The sequence below is a fragment of the Excalfactoria chinensis genome, chromosome 7 (assembly GCF_039878825.1).
Source record: "Excalfactoria chinensis isolate bCotChi1 chromosome 7, bCotChi1.hap2, whole genome shotgun sequence".
Classification (NCBI taxonomy): Eukaryota; Metazoa; Chordata; class Aves; order Galliformes; family Phasianidae; genus Excalfactoria; species Excalfactoria chinensis.
In genome coordinates, this window is record NC_092831.1 from 1,397,152 (window position 1) to 1,411,880 (window position 14,729).

General features: G+C 41.9%; 1 protein-coding gene across 1 annotated transcript in view; it reads left to right on the forward strand.

Annotated features, from left to right (window-relative positions):
* NEB (nebulin) overlaps positions 1 to 14,729 on the forward strand; it is a 108,479-nt gene that overhangs the window by 87,131 nt on the left and 6,619 nt on the right. Inside the window, exons 110-121 of the mRNA XM_072341234.1 lie at positions 92 to 196; positions 1,087 to 1,197; positions 1,657 to 1,767; positions 2,966 to 3,079; positions 3,213 to 3,317; positions 3,751 to 3,855; positions 4,461 to 4,565; positions 5,444 to 5,536; positions 7,386 to 7,478; positions 8,679 to 8,771; positions 9,247 to 9,339; positions 14,341 to 14,433. Of these exons, the coding sequence (XP_072197335.1) occupies positions 92 to 196; positions 1,087 to 1,197; positions 1,657 to 1,767; positions 2,966 to 3,079; positions 3,213 to 3,317; positions 3,751 to 3,855; positions 4,461 to 4,565; positions 5,444 to 5,536; positions 7,386 to 7,478; positions 8,679 to 8,771; positions 9,247 to 9,339; positions 14,341 to 14,433 (1,221 nt within the window). The remainder of the gene's footprint in view (positions 1 to 91; positions 197 to 1,086; positions 1,198 to 1,656; positions 1,768 to 2,965; positions 3,080 to 3,212; positions 3,318 to 3,750; positions 3,856 to 4,460; positions 4,566 to 5,443; positions 5,537 to 7,385; positions 7,479 to 8,678; positions 8,772 to 9,246; positions 9,340 to 14,340; positions 14,434 to 14,729) is intronic.

Here is a 14,729-nt window from a genome sequence, read left to right on the forward strand (position 1 = left end):
AGGATATCAGTCGATCACAGTAGACATATATTAGCTGAAGAATTAAGTTATGCGATTATTTTGAAGGGTAACTGTTTTCCTTTTTTCTTAGGTGAAATACAAAGAAAAGTATGAGAAGGAAAAAGGTAAACCTATGCTGGACTTTGAAACTCCAACATACCTAACTGCAAAGGAATCTCAGCTCATGCAGAGCGAGGTAAGGTTGAAATGAATGCTTCTAGGCTAAAGAAACTTTAACATCTATTTTTTGTAGTTAAACTTCCACATTGATTTACACTTGTAATTATACTCGTGTCTTGTGTCTGCCAATAGTTTGAAAAATTGTCGCGTTTCTTTATACTGGTTACAGGATCTTATTTAAGACTCGTGTTGTTTTCCTGTGGCACTGTGAAGTGTGTATTTTCTGTAATTTTTTCATCAAGAAGCTGCCAGCAAATTGAGCTTCAGGAAATCTTTGAGTGTCCAGAAGAAGCGTAGGATGAAATACACTTCACTTAGACTCTTGCCACAGGAACCTGTTATGTATGTCAGCTACCATCGTCCACAGAAAAGATGCTGGTTATCTTTTTCATCTGAGAACTCTGTGTTTGGAAAACCCACTTACTGCCTGTTTGTCTCCATTGTCACAGTGTTCTTCATGGTCGTTCTATTTCCTAAGGCAGTTATTTTTTGTTTGTTTGAAGTATTATCTTGTTCTGTTGCAGATGAAGGCTTACCGTGTTGAAAAACATTTGTACGAGGCCTTTAGTCATTGTTTGGATGAGTTTGAATGACTCCATTAAATGTTTTCTCTGCACATACAAATATGTAGGAAGCAAGCAAACAAACGTAATGCCAGTTCATATTGGCATTGGAAGTAGTGAGCTGTTCAATGGACTTCAACAGAAGGAAGATTTCTTAATGTAGCGATCAGCAGCGCTGGCTGTAGAAGATCATCACTGTGCCATTAATACCAAAGATTATCACTGTGCCATTAATACCAAACTGCTGCTCCTTCTCCATTCTCCCAGAAGTTTTTCATGTAATTAAGAATAATGTAATAAGTATTTGCTATTTTGCTTTTCTTTTTCTCCTTATTCTCATTAGAAAGAATATAAGAGGGACTTTGAAGAGTCCATTAAGGGCAGAAACCTTACTGGCTTGGAGATAACACCATCCTTATTACATGTCAAATATGCAACCAAAATAGCAAGCGAGGTAGCAGTTATTCTGTGTTTATTTCCTCTTACGAGTTAAATAATTCCACTAAGAATTCTCAGCAGTATTTCTTCTTCACCACTTCCTTTTTTCCTAACCATTCACTTCAAGCATGTTTTCCTATATTTTGTGTTGTGACCTAATTCGTCATGGACACTTAACTGTTCTTTGTTAACTGTATCCACGTTTACTGTGTCCCTTTCTGACATTCTTCAACATAACTGTCCTGTATGGGATGTGTACGTGTGCCCTTGCAATTTATCTTGAACAATAATGACTACGCTCTGTTCCATTGCAGTGGCTCTTTTATAACCCTAAAAAAATATTCTTTGCTGTTTTAAAAAGTCCTTCTTTAATTTGGAGCTTTTGGATTTATTTATTTTTATTCATTTTTGCAATGCAGCTGGAGTGTGTAGAATTCTTCTGTAGTCTGGCTTTGTGCTTTTCTTTCTTCCACAGAAAGAATACAGGAAGGATCTGGAGGAGGGTGTCAAAGGCAAAGGACTATCAGTTTTGGAGGAGACTCCAGACATGTTAAGAGCAAAGAATGCAACTCAGATCCTGAATGAGGTACGTAACACCGGGATGTAGTCACTGCCTATAAACTCCTGAGTGGACATTAAAAAAAGAATAGACTGTGTCTGATGACTAAGGTTAGTGAAGCAAAGAGCTCCTTTAAATGATGAATGCTTCCTGAGTGTCTCAGAAGCAGCATCAAGATATGGAGGTACTGGAGCAGGTCCAGAGAAGGGCAACGAGGCTCGTGAAGGGCTTGGAGAATCAGCCCTATGAGGAGAGGCTAAGGAAGCTGGGGCTGTTTAGCCTGAGGAAGAGGAGGCTGAGGGGAGACCTTATTGCCGTCTTCCAGTACCTGAAAGGTTCTTACAGTGAGAGTGGGGCAGGTCTCTTCTCACTAGTGACAAGTGACAGGACGAGGGGAAATGGCCTCAAGTTGCGCCAGGGCAAGTTTAGGTTGGATATTAGGAAGAACTTCTTTACAGAAAGGGTGGTTAGGTACTGGAATAGGCTCCCCAAGGAGGTGGTTGAATCGCCATCCCTGGATGTGTTTAAGAGCCGTTTGGATGTGGTACTCAGGGATATGATTTAGCAGAGTGGTTTTGTTTTTTTTTTTAGAGATGGGGTACTGGTTAGACTGGTTAGGAACTTGATGATCTTCAAGGTCTTTTCCAACCTGGATAATTCTATGATTCTATGATTCTATCAAGGCTGGCAGGCAGTTCCCCCTGCCCAGGCCAAACTCAGGGCAGCCAGCTGTTGACTGCGGCAGGACTGATGGCCAGGGTGGACTCTTTCCCAGCCCAATGGAAAGAGGTGGCCAGCAGAGAATGAAATGCAAACTTAACCTGATTTATTTACAAGGAATAAACATTGAATAGTGACTGTTTTCATAGGATAAACTTAGGTCATACCTTAAGGGCTTTAATACCATCAGACCAAAGCTGAAAAAAGTAACACTTTAGTGTTAATTTGATATGAGTTGTTAACATACACCCTTAAGATGAGCGTGCTGATTGACCTGTCTATACAAAGTACATCTTTTAGACCTTACTGGAAGATCTCAGTTGGGCTGTTTGTTCTCAGCATTGAAGTTATAAAGTATACACTCTAATGGTATCATATGCGTGTATAATTGTAAGCTTATATAATTGGTAATCCTTTTTAGTGGTGTGATTGTGAAAATACCTGAAATTGCCATGGGGATAACATTCATATCAGTAAAATCTGTATTCACTGTCTTCATCTGCAGAAAGAGTACAAAAAAGCCTTGGAATTAGAAATCAAAGGAAAAGGTCTTTCAGAACTGGCTTTGGAAACACCCGACTTTGTGAGAGCAAAGAATGCCACTGACATTGCTAGCCAGGTCTGTGCCTATGACTCATTTGTCACATCTGCTGTCTGCCTTTAAAGGAAAAGATTGGTGTGTGTTTGTTTGATCAATGCAAATCATTGCTAAGATGTGATGAATGCATCTAAATGTGAGCTTTCCCTGACAGATCAAATACAAACAGTTGGCAGAAATGGAGAAGGCCAACTACACCAGTGTTGTCGATACTCCAGAGATCATTCATGCCCAGCAGGTCAAAAACCTTTCAAGCCAGGTATCTTGAGTGAAGATATATAATCACTGCGCATGTGGGAGCCTTGAGTGGGTACTGATCAGGAGCACCTGAATAACCTCCTGTCTCAGCATTCAGGAGATACACCAGAAAAGCAGATGTTTGGTAGAACAGTGATAATGGCATCTCTTACAATTAAATATTGAAGTTAATTAATTTTACTGCTGTATAAAGTGGAACAGTAATTTCTATTGGTCCTGCAGTACCAAAGCCAATTTGTAAATGTATTATTTACATGTAAATGTAGCTGAATGTTCCTATCCCTTAATAACTTGAAAATGAATCCTGCACAGAGGTGTATCTGAAACAGAAGTACTCAGATTTCCGTAGAGATGGGCGTTATGCAACAGTAAGTAGAGACAGGCTGCTTAATAGTTCTTTGTGCTGATCCCATACATGTTGTATTTTGTATCAGAAAAAGTACAAGGAAGAGGCAGAAAGGACCATGCCGTACTACGTGCCTGTAACAGACACACCAGAAATGCAGAGAGTCCGTGAGAATCAAAAGAACTTCAGCACGGTACGTGTGCACACAGTAAATATTGTTAATGTCACCCGATTAAAAATTGTGCAGCTTTTTGTGTCACTTTAAAGGTCCAAATACCACACTCAAATCCCTCCTGGACTGCCTTTATATTCTTAATGGTCCCCATCCAGGTGCTCCCCAATGTATTCGGCAGCCCTTTCACACAGAGGAACAAAATGAGTTTCTGACATTCTCAGAACAAAACTTCTTCCTGCTGTGCTTTGACAATCCCTTTGCTAGTAATAAAGAACTGCAGTTACAGAAGTTGTTAGGTGGGAATAAATGCAAGACTGTATGGTCAGGAACATGGACAATTTCTCTTTCTTGTGGCTGAAAATCTCTAATTGTTGAGAAAGGTGCCACAATGTGGCACCTTTCAAGAGTTTTGATGAAGGTAGTTGATCTGCTAGAAATGTAAGTTGGAACAGTTATAACTGCATGTCTTAGTATCACCAATGGTGATGTTAAAATGAACACCTTAAAAGGTGTACTTGAAAATGTTTTTCTTGGCTTCAAAGAAAGCTCTGTGAGTACATTTTTATGGCATGAAGTCAACATTTGACCTCTTACTACAACTTTTACTGCAACTTTTTCAACAGCTTCAGTATCAGTGGGACCTACAGAACAGCAAAGGAAAGGTTACAGTTGTACAAGATACACCAGAGATGCTGCGTGTGAAGGAAAACCAGAAGAATTTCAGCTCGGTACAGTTATTTTCCTGTTCTCAGTGCTCATTCCAAAGGAAAAAACAAAACCTCACAAGGTTTAATGTGATGTATTTAATACAGAAATTTTAGGTTCTTCCTGCTAGATACTTACTTACTACTAGTAAGTAGTAGATACTGGTACTTACTAGTAGTAGATACTTACCAGTATCTACTACTTACCAGTAGTACTTCACCAGCTGAAATGTAAGATTATTTTCCAACAAAGCTTTATTCTAAGCAGATTTAGCTGATTTATGCTACTCCTTTTTATCTCCTGTTATTTGTGGAGTGTTCTGACTGCAGCCTTGTTCTTGTATTTAGCTGTCATAGAGCTAAACTATCATCCCTGTGCTTAAAATGTTACCAGCGTCCACCAGTCTTTTGTTCTGTTGCCATAGAAGCAGTGCATATACAGCAGTGCAGTCTTGCTGTATTGCAACTTTTTTCTTTCAGTGGAAAGTGAACTGTCTGCCTGATGTCTCACATGTCCTGTGTTACCATGAAGTGCCTACTGTCTGCTGTATCATTTTGCCACCAGTGCCATTAGCCTGGTGGGTGGAAGGAATTTGAGTGAAGCATCCCCAAACAAATCAGATCTGGAGGCACAAACTGAACTAGTATTTTTCTACTTATTCATACCTAAAAATGCATGACTACAAATATAAATGACCAGCCCTGTTTTTGCACAAATGGCACTCATTGTAAATGAGACTTGAAGTAGGCAGAAAGGCAGTGACTGCAGGTGGTCCTCCGTGTTTGCTTTCCTCCTGCACTGTTGTGTGCAAATCTCTGTCCTGAAACTGTAATCACTCTCTTGGAGAAATAATGTTGTGTTTCGAATGCTTAACCTTGTTGTCTTGATTCTAAATGTTAAGATTTTGTATAAAGAAGATATTGGAACTGGAACTACTATTGAAAAGACGCCAGAGATGCAGAGAGTTAAAAGAACCCAGGATGCAATTAGCTCGGTATAAAACAATTGATTTTTAATACCCTACAGGTGCTAATTCAACTTAAAGTAATATTCATTTCCCCTCTCACTTCTTTAAATGTTGCTAACTGTGGTTTGGCAATAACCCTTTCAGCTGAGGGTTACTTTCTAAAGGTTTTGCCTATTTTTGTGGCTTAATAATCTTTCTAATGATTAATATTCAATTTGTCACTTACAATCAATTTCTAAAACCTGAAAGCACTTGTCATGTTTTTAATCTCATCCCCAAAGCATTTCATTTATAAGAGAATCGAATAGCTGTTTAGGTTGGAAGGCACCTCTTGACATATCTGCTCCAGCCCCTTTGCTCAGTTGAGTTCAGCGAGGGCAGTTTGTCCAGGACTGCTCTGAGTTTCTGATATCAAAAAGGACTTCAGATATTCAAAATGACTCCACAGCCCCTATGAGAAACCTGCTCTGGTGTCTGACCAGCCTCACAGTTAACAAAACGTTTTGCTGTGTTCAGACTGAAACTCCTGTTTATTAACTGGTGCCCATTACTGCTCATCCCATCACTGGGCACTGCTGAGAAGAGTTGCTCCCTTGTTTTCCTTCCCTCCTTCCAGGTATTTACACCTGCTGATTAGTTCCTCCCAGGTTTCTTGTCCTACTGGCTGAAGAGTCCCAGGTCTCTAAGCCCCATCTCATATCAGATATGTTCCAGTCCATCATCTCTGTGGCCTTGTGCTGGAATCTTTCTGCTAAGTCCATGTTCCTCTTGTACTGGGAGCCCAGAACTGGTTACAGCACTCCAGGTGTGACCTGAGCAATGCTGAGGGAAGGGTCACCTCCCTCGACTTGCTGGCACTGCTCCTCCTAGTGCAGGCCAGGGTCTGTTGGCCTTCCTTGCCACAAGGATGCACGGCTGGCTCATGGTCACAGCCTCCAGGTCACTAATGAATATTAAACAACACAGCATTGGCACCAGTATGGACCCCGGGGACACGCTCCTTGTGCTCTGATCTCCAGGTGGCACCCATTGCATTGATCAGAGAGGTTTGGGCCCGGTAATTCAGCCACATTTCAGCCCAGCTCACCGTGCACCTATCTGACCTGTACTTTGTTGGCCTGTCTGTGAGGATGTTTGGGCAGCCTACTAATGCATGTCTTGTAAAACCTTTATCTTTAAAACACTGTAATATTCTAATATTGGCATAACGGTGTGTAATTCTTTCAAGATTTTTTTACATGCTTTTCAAGAAGTTTGGATGTGATTTCTGTGTAAGAGCTATTAGCATTTCAGCCATTTGTTTTGTGTGTATTATGTTGAGTATGTTCTCATAAGATCCTGTTGTCCTGTTTTGGTTATACCAGAAATGAAAATAGCACTGGTATCAAAGCTTCATTGCTAAAACATCATCTGACGACCCTCAGCTCTCTTGAATATGACGATCTTTACAAACTCCGAATTCTACATCACACTGAATTCAAGATTGTATCGAATCTGTCCAAAGGCATCCACAGCAGTTGTTAGAAAACCTTTGTATGAAGGTGCCACTCACAGTGAGATCTCCCCCAGCAGGCTGCTTGGAATGGCAGTGGGAATGCTTGCACCCCAGCTTTCTGCTCCTGTTGGAGCTTTTAAGTTGTCCACCTCCTTGAAACTGGAATAATGCTCTTTATGTATCTGCATAGGAGCCCAAGTGTCCATTTTAAGACCATTAGGCTAAAATTGTTAGATTCTTTATTTAGAGTCTTTAATTCCAGAGAGGTTGTACAGGTGCCCCATGCTTTTTTATTCATGCAATTTGTTACCTGTACCACGCATCACACCAGCTGTGCTTTAACATAAATTCTAACTTGTCCTAATGTCTCTGCCTTTGTAGATTAAGTACAAGGAGAGCATCGGAAAAGGGACTCCAATTCCTGATCTCCCAGAAGTGAAACGTGTCAAGGAGACGCAGAAGCACATCAGCTCGGTAGTGGCCAATATTTTCTACTTACCTCTATATAACCTCTCAGAGCTCAGCCTTCAGCCCCTGGTATTGTTTATGGGTATTTTTGTTGTTGTTGAAAGGAGAACATACCCCTTAAATCCATATCTTCTGCAGCAGGAAGTTGAATTTTGCAGCAGTCATTACAGTTAAATCACTTCCCTGCATTATTTCTGACCACAGAAATCAAATAAAAAAACTCACAGAGGAGATTTTATTGTTCTGACAAAAATGGAGCAGAAAAAAGTAAATTGGGGCCTCTTCTTGTAGTCAAAAATCCTAGCAACAGTTATAAATGGATAAAAGGTATTTGCTCTTCCCATGTCGAGTTAATTGGAGATTCTAGTAATCAAACCCAGTTCTCCTGACTTTGAGCCATCATTTCCTACAGCCTTACTTTGATCTCTGAATACAGAAAAGAGGGAGAGTATGGCTGTTTGATTGTTGATACCTTGGATGTTTGCTATTCAATGTTGAGGAGCTGCCATAGAACAAATATCTTAGGATTCACTACTCCTAATGTTAAGTCATTTCACTCTTACACTTCATAGGATAGCATTGATTTTTACAGCTCAGTAGTGCATAGCAGTGCTTCATTTTTCTAATCTTCAGTGTACATCATTTGCTTTCCCATTCTGTGTATCCTTTATTTTTGTATTCTGATTCCTTGTTTCAATGACATCAAGTAGTGAAATGCAGTTTGCAATTATTTTATGAATGTTCAAGTACTGCTAGTGCGTTTGTAATGTATTCCTCTGTGAGGAGGTTTCAGACCAAGCATCTTCTATACGTCTTCTGTCATAGAAAATGCAATTTTTTAGTCAAACAGTTGTAGGTTAAGTTAAATAAATTTTACACAGAGGGTGGTGACGCACTGGAACAGGTTGCCCAAGGAGGCTGTGGATGCCCCATCCCTGCAGGCATTCAAGGCCAGGCTGGATGTGGCTCTGGGCAGCCTGGGCTGGTGGCGGATGGGCCTTTGCAACCCAGGCCATTCTGTGGTTCTGTGCAATAGGAAAATATGAGAACTGAGCCTCAGTGCTCAAATCCACAGTCAAAGTAATGTTGTACAAGTTTATGTCTAAGACTGTATTTATCTGTTAACCAGGTGAAGTGCCTATCCAGGTGTTTGTGGGTAATGGGGAAAGGGACATATCTCATCTTCTGGGTGCTTGTGTTCTGCAGGTCTTGTACAAAGAGGACCTGGGGACAGGTATCCCAACACCTGTTACTCCAGAAATAGAGAGAGTCAAACGCAATCAAGAACACATTAGCTCGGTATTTAAGACAAAGATGATAACAATTCATTTTTGCATAACATCCTAACACGTACTCCTTTCTTCTTCAATGATTTGAAATCTCACCTCACCGCACTCCTTTCTTCTCTCTGGCAGTATTTTTAACCCAATTCTTCCACCTTTTTGTGCTTTAACTTTTTGGAGTGATTTACAACTTTACACGGGTTTCTTTTTAAGAGCCTAAACCTTTATAAGCTGTGAAAACAATCTGGTGTTTGTTTTTTCTTAACCCTTTATCTCCTATTATGTAGTAGCCATATTTACAGAATAATCAGCCACTTCTTTAATATTCACCTCTAGAACAAGCGTGCAATTAATGACATAGCGACCCTAACGCTAAACATAACTCACAGAATAGTGAGATGTGATTATTTTGCTTGTGTTGAGTGCTGGGTTTTGTATTGTTTCTTTGTTTGGTCGGGTTTTTTGTATGGAAATTCTCTTGTACCTCATAGGTGTCATACAAAGAGGGCTTAGGGACAGGCATCCCAACCCCGGTCACTCCAGAGATGGAGAGAGTGAAACGCAACCAAGAGAACATTAGCTCGGTATAGCCCAATGAAGCAACCCCCACCCCTGAGAGTGCAAATCCCATCCATTTAACTGCTCCGTATTAATTTCTTCTTCCAATTTGTTTAATGAATTTCAACCACCCTTTCCTTAATCGAGTCACTAAAACTTGCCAGTATCTTCATATTGTGGGTTTTTTTTCCCTCAGTCTAGCATAACTGCCATTAAATTATCTCAGCTGCGAGATTCAACCCTCATTTACTTCAATCAGCTCAGCGATGACTTATTTCTTCTTCCCACTGATATAGTGACAGTGTGGGTGACTCCTGCGAAGCAAAGCTGATCCTTTTAACGCTCTTCAGACTCACCAAGCTGGTGCAGCGCTATAGCAAAACGAACTCTTAACACTTCCTGAAGCAAAGCAGACTAATGAGGCCAGAGCGTGTCTGCCTTTGCATGTGTTTGCTTGTTGGATGCTTTCTTGTATCCCACAGGTGTGTATAAGGAAACCTGGCGGCATCCCTGTGTCACTGTGACGTGAATAATGGAGAGAATTGCACAAGCGAGGGGAAATGTCTGTAGTAATGCATTTCTGTCCAGAACTGCTGCTGTTTCTGACCTGTTATAGTCAAGTTGCCACGCACAATTTAAGTGTTCCACTTTGTTGTTTATTTCTGTTTCAATTGCAGTGATGTGGGGCTGATTTTTGACTCTGACACAACAGATGCAAAGTTCAGACCTGAACTGATGACATTTGTAGTAAAGTTCAGAGAAGCCCCAATAGTCACACTCTGTGTGCTACGTTTAATTCTCTGTGATCATCACTTCTGTCTTTTATACTCATAAGGGGCAGTCCTAGAGGGAAAGCTGACCATTAAGGTCTTTTGATTAAGTAAGCAGACTGAATTCCTTGTGGAAGGAGGCAGGACTGCAGAAATGTTTGCCCTTAGCTGATTGTTTTATTGACTTTTCTCTGCTAGCTTTTCAACAAGGCTGACAAAACTGTATTTTTCATACTTGGAGGTTTCACTGTACTGAATTTCTCTCCTTCTCTCTCTCTCCTTGCCCCATCCTCCTCCTTTCCTTTTTTCCCTTACAAACACCCCACAAACCAAACCAAACCTCCCCGCTGCCACGCAGGTGTTGTACAGAGAGGGGCTGGGAGTTGGAACCCCAGTGCCTGTGACCCCTGAGATGGAGAGGGTCAAACGCAACCAGGAAATCTTTAGCTCGGTACTCTTCCCTACTTGCAGAGAAATGGTCCCTTAACTTCATTCTAGGAGACCCTTCTAACACCTCTGTAAATGTTCTGAGCTCTGCAGATAACTTACAGTGACACCCCCTTTCAGCTGTTAAAATTCAGTCTTCCTTACGTTGTCAGCAAAAACGTTAAAAGATTTTTCTAATAACCATCACATTTAACGCTTCACGTCCTTCAAGTTTCATGAGTTTTATTTCCTCAAAAAATCCCTGCTTCCTCTGTTTGCTTAATTCCATTCTTCTGGTGCTTTATTGCTGTGTCAGAGCATCCCTGGGACCTTTCAGCAGCTCAGAAGCTTTCCCCTGGATTGATCACAAGTGTTACCTCGTTTCCAGTTCCTAACGTTCCCCTCTTTCTAGTGGATGTAGCGGGCATCCAAACTAACGGTGCTGCTCTGCCCCCCTTGAATACAGTCGGTCTGTTATACTTCTTTACGCTGCTGTGTTACCATACAGGTGTTGTACAAAGAGGATGTGGGGATGGGAACCCCCACCCCTGTCACACCTGAGATTGAGAGAGTCAGACGCAATCAAGGACACATTAGCTCGGTATCTGAACTCTGAAAAGGAGAAAATTCCCTTCTGATCAATTAAAAATAATTATGACTCTAAGAGTTACCCTTGTTCCCCTGTAATCAACTGACTCCACAGCCAGTGTCCCATTCCCCTTGTTTTGGTTCTGTTTCCTACATAACGGATACTTACCACAGTTCTATTGCTTGGTTTTGATTAATTCTCTTAATGATGGCAACTTTTAGATTCCAATCTGTCTTTATTTTTTCTTTACACTGAACGTTTATTTTCTTTACCATCTGCTTTTCCTTTCATTAATCACTTCAGTCCTTGCTTCTTGGTTTGACTGCACTGTGTGTTAAAACAAAGCTGTGCTCTGATGCAGACTGTGGGATGAGCTCGGTGCCCTGATCGGTGTTGGTGATGTCAGTGGGTGGGGGTGAAGAGAGCACAGATTGTTCCTATGTTCCTTTTGCATTGTCCTTCTCACCTTGTTGTTTGAGGAGTTCATTACTGTGGCTGCCCAATGGCAGCACCCAGGCCTGCAGCCATGCTGGAACCAGTTGGGCTGGGTGCACAAAACCACAGCACTGTGCTGTTCTGTATGGAGAGAAGGGTTACAAGCAAGGCAGGAGAGCACTGCTTTTCCATTTCTATGGGGGTTTTTAATGTGTTTTGCAGCAGAGAAAAACACCTCTCTTGTGTTCTACTGTCTCTCAGCCAGCAGGGTATTACTGTTGTCTCCTTGTTCTTCCTTCCTTTTCTCACGGCCCTGTTGTCCACAGGTGTTGTACAAAGAGAATGTGGGGATGGGAACCCCCACCCCTGTCACTCCCGAGATTGAGAGAGTCAGACGCAATCAAGAACACGTTAGCTCGGTATCTTTCAGTTGGAAAAGAAGAAAATTCCCTTGTGGTGTGACAAAAATAATGTTAACACCCAGAGTTACCCTTGTTCCCCTGTAATCAGCTGACACCAAAAGCAGTGTCCCATTCCCCTTGTTTTAGTGCTGTTTCCTACATAATGGTTACTTACCACCTTTTTATCCCCTTTTTGATTAATTCTCTTAATGATGGTAACTTCTTGATTCCTTGTTCCAGTCCTTTTTCACTCTGAACGTTGGTTTTCTTCACCACCTGCTTTTCCTTTCATTAATCACTTCAATCCTTGCTTCTTGGTTGGTTTGTTTTTTCCTGCTGGTTTTACTGTGTATTGAAACAAAGCTGTCTGCGCTCTGATGCCAACTGTGGGATGAGCTCGGTGCCCTGATCGGTGTTGGTGATGTTGATGGGTGGAGGTGAAGGAAGAACAGATTGTTCCTTTGTTCCTTTTGCATTGTCCTTCTCACCTTGTTCTTTGAGGAAGTTTTGCCATGGCTGCCCAATGGCAGCACCCAGGCCTGCAGCCATACTGGAACCAGTTAGGCAGGGCACAAAACCATAACACTGTGCTGTTCTGTATGGAGAGGAGGGTTGCAAGCAAGGCAGGAGAGCACTGCTTTTCCATTTCTACGGGGGTTTTTAATGTGTTTTGCAGCAGAGAAAAACACCTCTCTTGTGTTCCACTCTGTCTCTCAGCCAGCAGGGTGTTACTGTTGTCTCCTTGTTCTCCCTTCCTTTTCTCACAGCCGTGTTGTCCACAGGTGTCGTACAAAGAGAATGTGGGGATGGGAACCCCCACCCCTGTCACTCCCGAGATTGAGAGAGTCAGACGCAACCAAGAACACGTTAGCTCGGTATCTTTCAGTTGGAAGAGAATTCCCTCTTGACCTATTTAAAAATAATTATGACTCTAAGAGTTACCCTTGTTCCCCTGTAATCAACTGACACCACAGCCAGTGTCCCATTCCCCTTGTTTTGGACCTTTTTTCCTACATAATGGTTACTTAACCACATTTTTATTCCTCTGTTTTGATGGTACCTTCTAGATTCTGTGTTCCAATGTTTTCTTTTTTCTTTACTCTGAACATTTTTCTTTACCATCTGCTTTTCCTTTCAATAATCACTTCAATCCTTGCTTCTTTTGCTATTTTTATTCCTCCTGGTTGTTCTGTGTGTTAAAACAAAGCTGTGCTCTGATGCCAACTGTGGGATGAGCTCGGTGCCCTGATAGGTGTTGGTGATGTCAGTGGGTGGGGGTGAAGGGCGCACAGATTGTTCCTTTGTTTCCTTCTCACCTTGTTGTTTGAGGAGTTCATTACCATGGCTGCCCAATGGCAGCACCCAGGCCTGCAGCCATGCTGGAACCAGTTGGGCTGGGTGCACACCACAGCTCTGGGCTGTTCCTCAGGGCAAGAAGGGTTATAAGTAAAGCAGGGGAGCACTGCTTTTTCACTGCTGTAGGTTTGGGGTTTTTTTTGTTAATCCACCTGTTTTGCAGCCCAGAGAAACACTTGTGCTCCACTCTGTCTCTCAGCCAGCAGGGTGTTACTGTTGTCTCCTTGTTGCTCTCCCTTCCTTTTCTCACGGCCGTGTTGTCCACAGGTGATGTACAAAGAGGATGTGGGGATGGGAACCCCCACCCCTGTCACACCTGAGATTGAGAGAGTCAGACGCAATCAAGAACACGTTAGCTCGGTATCTGTAGTCTAGGAAGCTGAAATCTCCTTCTGACGCTTCTTTCCTCTCCCTTCTCTTATAATCAACCTAAAAAGGAATTTCCTTTTCCCTTGGACATTTTTTCCCCTGAGTAATCATTACTTACATCATTCTCGTTCCTCTGATTTGGTCTCACAATCTTAATGATAATAATAACTTCTGGATCCCACCGTTCTTTTGGCTTTGATCACCTTTTAAAACTTCTTTGTTCTTAAATTATATCCGTTTTTTCCTTCTGTTAATCACTTCAGTCCTCAGCTTTGCCTCCTGTGGGTTTTCTCCTGATTTTTTTTCTCCTTTCCCTTTAAAACTGAACTATTTGTGGTGGGAATGAGCTCTGCATAACGGTGCTCTGACAGGTTTAACCTGCTCTGCGTGTGCTGCTTTTGAATGGGTATCTGAAACATTCCTTAGTTCCTTTTTGGTCGTATTTGTGGCCTTCTTCCTTTAGGAAGTCTTCATCTACTATTGCAGAGAGGTTTTCTTAAAGGCCCTGAGAAGCAAACTCTTTGCAGAGTATGTCATCGTTTTGAGGAAGGTTTTAAGTTTTCATTCCCAGCTTTGGCTCAGGGCAACCTTGAGTAACGCTCGGCCTGTTTTCCCACTAAGCTGTGTGCTGCTCTGTTTGCCCGCACTGTTGGTGTTTTAACAAAGCCGTGTTACCCACAGGTGTTGTACAAAGAGGAGCTGGGGACAGGGACCCCAATACCAGTCACTCCTGAGGTCGAGAGAGTCAAACGCAATCAAGAACACATCAGCTCGGTACTTGGTGGGGGAAAAGCTGTGTTCCCCTTAACTCCACATCAACTCAACTTTTTAATCTATATTAAAAACGGAACGGCTCCCCTCCTTCCTTCCACGTAATCAGTTTAATCAAGTTAAAAAAACGTCCTTTCTCTTTCATTGTATTTCCCAGTCTTACTTACGCTCCACTTCTTCACGTGTGTAATTATTTATGTGATCCTCAGTGTCTTTAACCATTTTTACTCCCTGTTTCAACTTCCTTTAATACAAACTCGTGTGTCGTGTTGGTTTTTTATAACTGCTTTCCCACCGTA